This window comes from Triticum dicoccoides, chromosome 1A (genome assembly GCF_002162155.2).
Source record: "Triticum dicoccoides isolate Atlit2015 ecotype Zavitan chromosome 1A, WEW_v2.0, whole genome shotgun sequence".
Classification (NCBI taxonomy): domain Eukaryota; kingdom Viridiplantae; phylum Streptophyta; class Magnoliopsida; order Poales; family Poaceae; genus Triticum; species Triticum dicoccoides.
In genome coordinates, this window is record NC_041380.1 from 509,887,768 (window position 1) to 509,900,361 (window position 12,594).

The following is a 12,594-nucleotide window of genomic DNA, read 5'->3' on the forward strand; positions in this document are numbered from 1 at the left end:
TTTATTTCTAGTTTCTTTTAATCTTTAGTTTTTACAAAAATCACCACTAGTACCTAAAGTAGTATTTATAAACAAACTATTGCCACATCAATTCTTAACCCATAATAAAATATTTTTAATATTTTATAAAATCCAATAGGTATTTGTTTAATTGTTTTCACTATTGTTTTAATTAGGTTAGAGCCCTTAAACATTTTATCAAGGTTTGGTTTCTCCATCGTATTTACACCTGATTTATCTGACCCACCTTGAACATTTTGGTTTCATTGTTTGAAAACTTTTATTATTTGCCTTTAATTGAATTTGAATTTGAATCGGTTTCAAACTAACATGAGATTAGCGATAGTAATCGAAGTGACGTGGCATCATTAGCAAAGAATTACTGTAGCTTAATTATTCGGGCGTCACAGTACCGAACGTACGGCACCTCTAAGTTCAACACACGTTCAGCCCGATGATGTCCCTCGAACTCCGATCTAGCCGAGTGTTGAGGGAGAGTTTCGTCAGCACGACGGCGTGGTGAAGATGTTGATGTTCTACCGACGCAGGGCTTCGCCTAAGCACCGCTACAGTATTATCGATGTGGACTATGATGGAGGGGGGCACCGCACACGGCTAAGAGATCAATGATCAATTGTTGTGTCTATGGGGTGCCCCCTGCCCCCGTATATAAAGGAGCAAGGGGGGTGCGGCCGGCCATAGGAGGAGGCGCGCAGGAGGAGTCCTACTCCCATCGGGAGTAGGACTCCCCTCCTTTTTCCTAGTTGGATTAGGACTTGGGGGGAAGGAGTGGAGGAGAAGGAAGGAAGGGGGGGGGGGCGCCGCCCCCCTCTCCTTGTCCTATTCAGACTAGGGGGGAGGGGCGCGCGGCCAGCCCTTGCCTCCTCTCCTCTCTTCCACCTATGCCCACTAAGGCCCATTTGATTCCCGGGGGGTTCCGCTAACCTCCCGGTACTCCGGTAAAATCCTTATTTAACCCGGAACACTTCCGATATCCAAAACATAGGCTTCCAATATATCAATTTTCATGTATCGACCATTTCGAGACTCCTTGTCATGTCCGTGATCACATCCGGGACTCCGAACAACCTTCGGTACATCAAAACATATAAACTCATAATATAACTGTCATCGTAACACATGTTGGGTCCACCACAGGGGTAACTCTTCGGGGTAGGAGGCGATTGCGAGGCGATCGCGCGACTACGCTAGGGTTAGGGTTTTCCTGCTGGGGGTGGTGAGTATACGGCGGCGACTCAGGCGTGCAACAGCGCAGCCGAGTTGCAGGTCGGAGGGGCTACTCCCTGCTGGAAGCGGTGGCGATGGCGGAGAAGGCTGGAAGCACGACGGCTGATGCGATGAAATCCCAAACGACCCTGAAAGTGGCGGCGGCGGCTTCAACGCCCCAGCCGCAAAGGACGGGGGATCCGGCTAACCGGAGATCGTCGGCATCTCCGGTGGAGAGCAGAATGCCTGATCCGGCAGCTAGCCTTTCAACACGGTTGGGAGGGATGGTTCTAATGGACAAGGAGGCGGATGGACTCGTCTTTGAAGATCATGAGATCCCGATCCCAAAGGCATCTAGATGGTCCGTAGTTTGTAAGGTCTGCTCTGAAAAACCAATGAAGATGTCTGCGGTGGAGAAGACGATGCCGAGAGCGTGGGGTTTACACAAGGAAGCAAAATTCAGAGATATGGGGTCCAATATTTTCGTTGTTCACCTGCGCAGCGAAGGCGACTGGAGGCATGTGATGCATAATGGGTCGTGGCAATTTGACTTTAGTGTACTCATTGTGAAGGAATATGAAGGTAAAATCCGACCCTCGGAGATGGTGTTTGAGAATATCGATGTCTGGGTTAGGGTTATTGATCTACCTCCAGACAAGAGATGCGATGCCTTTGGGACTGCCCTGGGCAACTGGATTGGAAAGACAGTTAGAGTTGACACTGATGGGGATGGAATGGCTCGTGGACAGCAACTCAGAGTTCGTACTACTATCTCCGTGTATGATCCATTTATCCGTGGTTTCAATCTAAAAAAGTCGAAGGATGACAAAGTTGGGACCTGGTTTGATTTCTTTTATGAGAAAATCCCACATTTTTGCTTTGAGTGCGGAAGGCTAGTTCATGTTGGAGGATTGTGTGACCCCCCTTTGAACTCCTCTGATCAGTGGGGGTGTTGGTTATGTTCATCCTCGGGAAGGAACAGCTCGATGAAAGAGGGTTCTTTTACTGCTGGAGGGGCTAGCACCAACAACAGTTATGCTAGCTCGCATGATAATGATGGGGGCATGCACCGACAGGAACACCCGAGAGCTCGTGATCTGCCTACAAAGAGGAATCTAGGGGCGCAATTTGCTGGCTCGACAGAGCACCGCACTGGCGGGGGCTCTGGTCAAGGCAAGGGCGAGGTCAACAGCCCCATGAGAGGGGCGGGTGTGCACGGAGATCGCCAGGGTAGGTATCTGCGGGATAGCCTGGAACAACAGCGGGAGTCGGACCTGCGTGAGAAGCTGACTAGACAGAGCCAGCAGAGACGTAATGAAAATTTTGGGGCGGATCTGGGTAATCTCAAAGGGAAGGATAACATCAACTTTCGGGATGAAGAACGAGCAGGGGGAAGTTATCAAAAGAATGTCAGAAGGGAGGAGTTTTATAGCGAGTCTGGCTATTATGGAAGACCGGGGACGAGTGTGGACAAGGGAAGAAAGAAGGGATACTACGTCAGAAAACCTAGGGAGGACTATAAGCATCACCAGCAATCTTCGGCGTATCCCAGGCGGGAGTATGTGGGCAGGAAGAGAAGTCCAAAGCAGATTTGGAGGATTAAGGAAGATCATGATAGGCAAGGAGCAGATGATGGGTTCATTCGCGATACGAGGCATAAAACGTCGACAGTGTTTGACCGCATCACAGAACAAAGAGACACAGCAGCGAGCCCTGAGGGTCAGGGCCGCCGGGAGCAATGAATATCCTAGCCTGGAACTGTCAAGGCTTGGGGTTGGACTCGACAGTGGGCGAATTGCGGGACCTGATTAGGTCTTACAACCCAGCGGTGGTGTTCTTGAGTGAAACTAAGAAAAAAGCTAGGGCAATGGAGAGACTTAAATGGAGTTTGGGTTTCAAGAGTGGTGTGGCAGTAGATTGCCGTGGAAGGAGTGGTGGGCTGGCTCTTTGGTGGAGGGAACATGTGCATGTTAGATACGACCATGGTCACAGTATTACATAGACGCCCAAGTTGTCTGTGAGGGCAAGACCTCGAGAATCACTGGATTCTACGGGGAACCCAATCCGGAGTTGAGGAAGAAATCTTGGGACGTTATCCATTATCTTCGAGCGCAAGACGACCAGCCGTGGATTTGTGTCGGTGATTACAATGAGGCTTTGTTCCAAACCGACCAGCTAGGGGGGAATGTGAGGAGTTTTTCACGCATGGAGGATTTCCGGGACTGTTTGGCCGACTGCGGCCTAGCGGATTTGGGTTTCTCAGGATACCCGTACACGTGGGATAATAGAAGAGACGGTGCTGATAACATCCAAGTGAGGTTGGATCGTGCTACATGCAATGATGGCTTTCTGCAGATATATCCGGAGACGAGGGTGGAACATATAATGACTGAGGAATCTGACCATCAAGCGGTCCTTGTTAGAGCGATGGAGACAGCTTCATCGACTCCTAGAGGTGGCGATCGCCCCTTTCGCTATGAAGAAGCATGGACGAGACATGCGGACTATGAGCTGATGGTGAAGGAGGCGTGGGAAGCGGCTGCCACCGGACAGCGGAACCTGGAAGCGATATGGGACAAATTAGGGTCTGTCTCCGGCTGCATGCAACGGTGGGCTAGAGAGGTGTTTGGTTCTATGAGGCGCAAGATAGCAAAGCTCAAAACTCAACTGACTAATGCTAAAACTCGGGCGCTCTCATCCGGGTACCACCAGGAGGTCCGCGATCTAGAGGAGCAGCTTTGTGAAATGTATGAGCGAGAGGAGATTCTATATAGGCAACAGTCACGGGTGGACTGGTTGATGGCTGGTGACCAAAATACAAAATATTTTCAGAATAGGGCGACTCATAGGAAGAGGAAGAACACTATACGGGCTCTTAAGAGAGAGGATGGCACTAGGGTGACAGTCGACGAGGAAATTAGGGCGATGGCAGCGTCCTTCTACGAGCAGCTGTTTACTTCTAAGGGTTCGACGGGTGTAGAGGCACTTCTTCAAAAAATCGAGCAAATTGTGTCGGGGGAGATGAATGCAAAGCTTACGGCGCCTTTCACAAATGATGAAATTCAGGGGGCGCTCTTTCAAATGGGACCGACCAAGTCGCCGGGACCTGACGGTTTGCTAGCATTATTCTACCAACGACACTGGCCGCTGGTACGGGAGGATGTGTGTGCAGCGGTGCGGGATTTTCTTAATGGTGCAGCTAGTCCGGAGGCTTTTAACGACACTGTAATTGTTATGATTCCCAAGGTGAATGCTCCAGAATTACTGTCACAATTTCGGCCTATCGGTCTGTGCAATGTGCTATACAAGATAGCTACAAAGGTCCTGGCAAATAGACTCAAGGTGATCCTCCCAATTCTTATATCGGAGGAGCAAAGCGCTTTCGTCCCGAGGCGGCTCATCACGGACAACGTGTTAGTGGCATATGAGTGTGTGCATGCCATCCGGACAAGGAAGCGGAAGAAGTGTCTATGTGTGGTTAAGTTAGACATGATGAAAGCATATGATAGGGTGGAGTAGAATTTTCTGGAGAGGATGATGGCTCAGTTTGGCTTTGATCCACAATGGATAACAATGGTAATGCGGTGTGTTACCTCGGCTCGCTTTTCTGTTAAGGTTAATGGGGGCTTCTCTAGGATGTTCCTCCCATCCCGAGGGCTCAGGCAAGGTGATCCCCTATCACCGTATTTATTCCTCTTTTGTGTTGAGGGTTTTTCGGCGTTGTTAAGAAAAGCTCAACAGGATAACAGCCTCAAGGGTGTCACTTTTGGCGGCACTGGCCCCCATATTACACACCTACTGTTCGCAGATGACAACGTCGTTTTTTTGGAGGGGTCCAATGAGAACATGGCTACTCTTAAGGAGATCTTGATGCGGTATGAGGAGGCCTCGGGCCAAAGAGTGAACTTGCAAAAATCATCTATCTTCTTTGGAAGAGGATGCAACGACAATGTCAAAGCTGAGCTGAAGCAGGTGGTGGGTATTGATTCAGAAGCTCTGAGTGAGCGGTATCTTGGACTACCTACACTGGTGGGTAAGTCCAAAGACGGCACTTTCAAATATGTTGTAGAAAGCTCAAAAGGCAAGGTGACAGGTTGGAAAGGGCTAGGAATGTCCAAGGCGGCGAGAGAGGTACTTGTCAAATCAGGATTACAAGCGACACCGACTTTTACCATGAGTTGTTTTCATCTCACAAAGAAGATATGCCGGAACCTGACTTCGATCTCTTCTAAATTCTGGTGGGGTGCGATGAATGGTAAAAGAAAGGTGCATTGGATATCCTGGGAGAAGATGTGTGCATCTAAGAGAGAAGGAGGTATGGGGTTTAGGAACCCAGAGGGTTTTAACCAAGCGCTCTTGGCCAAGCAAGCTTGGAGGGTTCTTTCCACTCCTTCCTCCCTTTGTGCCCGAGTACTCAAAGCATGCTACTTCAAAGATGGGTCTATACTGAGCGCTACTTGCCCGTCCAACTCTTCCTTCACATACAGAAGCTTGCTGCATGGAAGGGACCTCCTCCGGAAGGGGCTGGTTTGGCGGGTAGGAGATGGCACAAGCATCAATATACATCATGACAACTGGATTCCTCGACAAGGATCCTTGAGGCCACTGTGTCAAATATATGTTCATGGGATAACAAAGGTTGCAGATCGTCTGGACAGTGCTGGGACTAGCTGGGACCGGAACAAGCTTGCCACCATGTTTAGTGAGTCAGACGCATGCGATATAGCACAGATTGCTATTGGTGGCCCAGGTTCCAACGATTACCCCGCATGGAATTTCACTAAGAATGGCATCTTCAATGTGAAATCAGCTTACCATCTCTGGATGTCTAGGAGAAGAGCGCGGTCGGGCCAGCAGGAGTCCTCCAGCTCGGTCCAGAAACACAAGGGGTACATGGCGATGTGGGATACTAGTGCGCCACCCAAAGAGAAGATTCATATGTGGCGTATGATTAAAAATGGACTGGCGGTGGGATCAGAGCTTCATCGGCGACGAATCAAACCGGGTGTTTTTTGTGTTGCATGCGGCAGAGAAGAATCTATTATTCATCGTTTCTGGGCATGTCAGCATTCTTCTCAGTTCCGGCAGTTGTTGCGCTCAGAAAAAGGTATTTCGGTGGCAGCCCCACCGTGTCAGATTGATACCCAGGGCGCTCTAGCTCGATGGCTTCTGAGTTGGTTCTTCGGGGCGGCCGATGACGAGAAAGAAGCGATGATCCAGGCGACATATGGTTTATGGCTCGCTAGAAATGAGGCGCGGGATGGAGTCAGAATTCAGAGTCCACATGCAATAATGGAGGCTATTTGTGCACATATGACAGATTGGTCAAACGCTCATCAGCCAAAGCCTCGGGAGAGAGAGCCGAGGGAGATCCAGAAGTGGGCGGTGCCGGAGGTGGGATGGGTTAAGCTCAACTGTGATGGAGCGGTGTCAAAGGTGGGCGACAAGGCGGGTGGTGGAGCTGTCCTCAGAGACCACAATGGTGCGTTTCGGGCGGGGGTTTGCCATCACTTCCCAAGCATTGTTGATCCTGAAGCAGCAGAAGTTCTCGCGTGTAGGCGTGGTTTACAGGTGGCCGAGGAGCTAGGTGTCCAAAATATCCACGTTGAACTGGACAGTCTTCAAACTGTCCAGATGATCAACCAAACCGGCAGGAACTTCTCGGCAGTTGGACCATGGATCAATGACATAAAACAACTGCTGGAGACGAAGCAAAACGTGAAGGTTACTTGGGTTCGACGATCTGCGAATGTCGCGGCGCATAAGTTGGCTAGAGTAGGGGTAGGAGACGAACTATGTAGGGTCTGGTTGGGGGTGCCCCCAGACTGTATTTTGAGTGTAATCTCGGATGACATTCCGGGTTTTGCGGACTTTTAATTAAATAAAGCGGCAACATTTACCCTAAAAAAACTGTCATCGTAACGTTAAGCGTGCGGACCCTACGGGTTCGAGAACTATGTAGACATGACCGAGACACGTCTCCGGTCAATAACCAATAGCGGAACCTGGATGCTCATATTGGCTCCTACATATTCTACGAAGATCTTTATCGGTCAGACCGCATAACAACATACGTTGTTCCCTTTGTCATCGGTATGTTACTTGCACGAGATTTGATCGTGATATGTCAATACCTAGTTCAATCTCGTTACTAGTAAGTCTCTTTACTTGTTCCGTAATACATCATCCCGCAACTAACTCATTAGTTGCAATGCTTGCAAGGCTTAAGTGATGTGCATTACCGAGAGGGCCCAGAGATACCTCTCCGACAATCGGAGTGACAAATCCTAATCTCGAAATACGCCGACCCAACAAGTACCTTCGGAGACACCTGTAGAGCACTTTTATAATCACCCAGTTATGTTGTGACGTTTGGTAGCACACAAAGTGTTCCTTCGGTAAACGGGAGTTGCATAATCTCATAGTCATAGGAACATGTATAAGTCATGAAGAAAGCAATAGCAACATACTAAATGATCGTGTGCTAAGCTAACGGAATGGGTCATGTCAATCACATCATTCTCCTAATGATGTGATCCCGTTAATCAAATGACAACTCATGTCTATGGTTAGGAAACATAACCATCTTTGATCAACGAGCTAGTCAAGTAGAGGCATACTAGTGACATTCTGTTTGTCTATGTATTCACACATGTATTATGTTTCCGGTTAATACAATTCTAGCATGAATAATAAACATTTATCATGATATAAGGAAATAACTAATAACTTTATTATTTCCTCTAGGGCATATTTCCTTCAGCAACGATGCTAGATCCCGCCTGATGAGGGACTAGTGAAGATAAATGTGGACGCCGGAGTTTTGGTGCAACACAATGCAGGAACCGCAGCAGCCATCTGTCGTGATCGAGATGGTTCCTATCTTGGGTCGTCAATGTTAGTTATCCAGGGCATATCGGATCCAACTAGTTTGGAAGCTTTAGCTTGTCGAGAAGCTCTTTCACTAGCGCAAGACTTGGGTTTACAACATCTCCAAATTGCATCAGATTGTAAACAGGTTGTGAACCATATTCGCCAGGGCGCGGGAGGAAGCTATTGAAGTGTTATTAGAGAGATCCTAGAAACTGCGAGAAATTTTACTTCTTGTAATTTTGTTTTCGAACCTCGAGCTTCAAATACTGAAGCTCATAGGTTAGCTAGGTCAGGTACCTCTCTACCTTACGGGCACCATATTTGATTGGGCACGTCGAGTGACCCAATCGCTTTTCGTGTAAACATCGGTATTGATCAATAAAGACCTAGTTTTCTTGCTAAAAAAAGCTATCCCGAGAGGATAAGTGCGATGCACCGTGGTGGGGTGGGGCCCACACACAACGTGGCAAGCAGACAGGGGACGGAAATCGCGCTTTGATGGGACGTTGCACGCGCGACGGGTCGCCCAGAACGAATCATTTTCCTTTTCAAAATTTCAACAACAAGAAAGTTGAGGCAAAGTTTCAACAAGTTTTCCTAGTATTTTTTTGCATGTGTAAAATGGGTTGGCCCTATTTCCACTCGCAAGAAAAAGGGGTTCGTCCTATTTTGAGAAAAAAAATCTCTGGCGAAACCTCCCCGTACCGGTCCAAATTCACCACCGAATCTCGAGTCAACCGCGACCAGAGCACCTGCGCGCGAGCGGGTGCGCGGCCGCCTGCCCAAGCCTGCCACCTCCACGCCCCGTTCCGACCTGCGAAACTTCCAATTCCTCCTCCTCCTCGGCCCCTCCGCGCCCGCTCGCGCATCGACGGAAGCGCCCGAGCTCCGCAGGCCACAGAGATCTCGATCGACGCGCGGCCCCCAGATCCCGATCCCCCGGATCCCCCGCCGCGGCCGATGCGATCCGCGCCGGCCCCGCGCCGCCGGACTCGATAGCGGACCGGCTGACTCCGCCCCCGCGCCGCGCCGGAATTTCGCCCGCCCGAATTTCGATGGGATCCTTCCGACTCGCCGCGCTCGCGGCGCTCCTCCTGGCCTTCGCCCTGCTCCCGGACCCCGCGGCGGCTAGGGTTTTGCAGGGCAAGAAGCCCGGCTCCGGCGAGGTGAGGATTGCTGATTGCACTTGTTTGAGTCAGCTAGCTCGTATTGTTTTGTTGATGAATGGGTTGGCGTTCTTCGGAGAATATGGGCGAGCTTTGATTTAGTGCTTGTCTTGATCTCTTCTCCAGGAAGCGCCTGTACCTAACGTGGCTACAGGTGGATCTGAGAAGGGCGCCGCCTCGAAAGAACCGGGGCAACCATCGACTCCGGCGGGGAATCCTGAGACTGGTAAACAGCACCAGAAAACACCGCCGGCGGAAACAACGCCAACACCGCCACCGCCAGAAACAACGCAAACACCACCACCGCCGGAAAAGACTCAAACACCAAAGGATTCTCCACCGCCACCATCAGGTGTGCCAGAGAGTAAGGGGCAGAAAGGGAGTGACGCGGAGGTCTCTGCACAGCCGGTGCCAGCGAAGAATGGCCGCAACGAGAGCCCCCCTCCCGGAAGCCCTGAATCAACTGGAGGAGGCTCAGGAAACAAGAAGCCCGCAACTGAATCAAAAGAGGTGGCTGAGGAGTGTAAGGATCCAGTAGACACATGTTCAATTGAAGGATTGTCTGCTTGCCTTCAGGTGTCTAAGACAGGTAACATTACTAGTCATGCTGAAACTTGAAGCTTCAAGTCACCGACTTATTCCTAAATATGTGTCCATGATATATTTGTTTCCGGCTTCAATCTCCATGCCACCTAGTGTGATGAATGATGATGCATAAAGGTTTCTTGTAACTTGGACATTGATGCTTCAGTCATTCTTATGAGCGTTGGCTTGAGTTGTAGCTAGTGCTTAAGATTAACCCTGGACATTGGCCTTCAAGTGCAAAGACAGCGGGAGCCTCTGCAAATCAAATTTTACTGAGAACATAGAAAGTTTTGATACTCATTCCATTTGCTTTTATTTAGAACAGATAACTACTTTGACACCGCAGTCTATGGAATCTATATACAGCGCAAGTAATACTGACGTATCTTTTGGTATTGTACAATTTTTATCTTCTTAATGCATTGTCCATGTTGAATCTTAAGTGGCATGGCCTTCCTTGTTATGATTCGGTAACTATGGTCCATTTGGAAATATAGTGAGATGGTGAAGTACTGACGCGGTATATTTTGCGTGAAGGAGCTTTTTTTTTGCTGCATAAAAGATCAGAGGGCTTTGTTTAATACTCCCTCCATTTCTAAATATAAGTCTTTTTAGAGATTTCAATACAAACTACATATGGATGTATATAGACATATTTTAGAGTGCAGATTCACTCATTTTGCTCCGTATGTAGTCCCTTGTTGGAATATCTAAAAATACTTATATTTAGGAACGGAGGGAGTGCTAAGTAACTATGTACATCAGCTAGCGGCTTAGTGTTTTTAGTGGACAGTCACGTCAGAGCATACTGGTTACCTTTTAGTGAATTCAATATTTATGTACAGCTTAAGAATCTCCAGAGAATAACATCTGGTACTTTGACAAACAATTTGGTTTGTGTGTGGTAGCATTCCTCCTAGCTTCATAGTATGGTCTATCTAGCTTGGCTTTTACTCCCTCGGTCCCAAAATAAGTGACACTTATTTTGGGACGGAGGGAGTACTTTAATGAATCTGAAGAAGCGTTATGTTTGTTTTCTCTCACAGTTATAAATTGGTTTATATCATACTATTGACTATCTATTATGACCTTCAATGCCATGAGTCTTGAGAAAGCTTCATGTTTATTTCTTCTCGCAGCTTCAAGTGGACAATTTTTTATAGTCCAGAATACAGGGCAGAATACCGTAACTGTTGATGTCAAAACAACATCAGATATAAGTATAGCCCATACGTTGCCACCTCTCAGCAAGGGTGAATCTAAAAGGGTATGCAACTTTCATTTGTTTAACAAGCAGTATGTGTTATCTTCTTGGTGCACTGGTGGTTCAGTCAATTTAACTGTTATTCTTTATTTGTATGGCCTTTCTAAACTTATTATCAATCCATATTGCCAGGTTAACATAAGCTCTAGCAGTCCAAATGGTGGAGAGGTTACCCTAAATGTTGGGACTGGGCATTGTGTCTTGCGCATCAGGCAGCCAGTTTATGATTGGCAACAACAATTTCAGCAGCTTACATCTTATGCAACGACTGTGAAGCCAATCTATGGAGCCTATTTTGGTGTTTTCACGCTTGTCTTGGTTGGGGCCGTCTTTGCTTGTTGCAAGTTTGCAGGGACAAAGCGCGATGGTGGGGTCCCATATCAGCAGCTTGAGATGGGATCTCAGGCTCAAGCTCCTGACTCATCAGGTGCAAACAACACTACAAGCACAGGAGATGGCTGGGAAGATGGATGGGATGATGACTGGGATGACGAGGAAGCACCTACAAAACCTTCAGAAAGAGGACCTGCTGGAAGCATCTCGGCAAATGGCCTTTCTCTGAGATCTCCAACCAATAGATCTCCAACCGATAGCAAGGACGGATGGGATGTAGATTGGGATGACTAAGCTACAACATAATGTTGGAAGGACCTGTCCTTTCTTGTGAAACGGGAGAAGATAAGTTCATCTGAATGGCTCGCAGCAAATACAGTATCCAACCTTAACCTGAAACTCGATGGATCCATGCTTGACAAGGTGACCCTTATCCTGGAATATCAAAGGCTTGCTTGTATTAGTACGGTTTGTACAATAGTGTTCCACTAGTAATTTTGTTTACGAGCTGATCCACGAACTAGTGGTACAAATTGCGCTGTTTTGGCTGTAATACCATAGCTCTAGTTACATGACCAAACACACCCTCGCTATTCTTTCGGAGAGTATATCATTCTTTTTTCCCCATAGCAGTTTTCGTGTTGAATACTTCTATCCTGAGTCCTGAATTCTAAACCACAACGTGTTATGTGTTCTACTACTCACTGATTATGTGCTGTGTAGTGTGTACGTTGGGGCAGCTAAGTTGAAACCCACACATGACACATGCTTGATAGACCTTTGTGATGAAAATAGTTTCAAGAGGGAGGTGTGGAGAAGCAGTGGTTAGTGCCGACTGCTGAATCACCATCTCCATAGGGCTTGTTCCCTTCCTCATGCATCTGTGCTTCACTTGTATTCATTTGATGTTACTTTGACTAGCTGTGAATCATCATGTTCGCCTCCTCATGCATCTGTGCTTCACTTGTACTAATTTCATGTTATTTTGACTAGCTGTGAATCAGATCTGTTTTAAGGACCGGGGTTGGCTCTTCTCTTAGTTAGCTGAAGTCTCATGAGTTCTTTGATGATTTTGCGCCTTTTTTTCAATAAAATTAGCCAGTACTTTCTAAATTTAAACCACATCTGACCACTTCCCATCGGCGC

The 12,594-nt window shown here is 47.9% G+C and overlaps 1 protein-coding gene across 1 annotated transcript; it reads left to right on the plus strand.

Moving 5' to 3' along the window:
- The first annotated feature begins 8,853 nt into the window (after positions 1-8,853).
- Positions 8,854-12,080, plus strand: LOC119283908 (nascent polypeptide-associated complex subunit alpha, muscle-specific form-like). The gene is made up of 4 exons (XM_037563264.1): positions 8,854-9,266; positions 9,393-9,855; positions 10,991-11,118; positions 11,248-12,080. Exons 1-4 carry the CDS (start codon positions 9,156-9,158, stop codon positions 11,740-11,742), a joined length of 1,197 nt encoding a protein of 398 aa, XP_037419161.1. The 5' UTR covers positions 8,854-9,155; the 3' UTR covers positions 11,743-12,080.
- Positions 12,081-12,594: the final 514 nt, after the last annotated feature.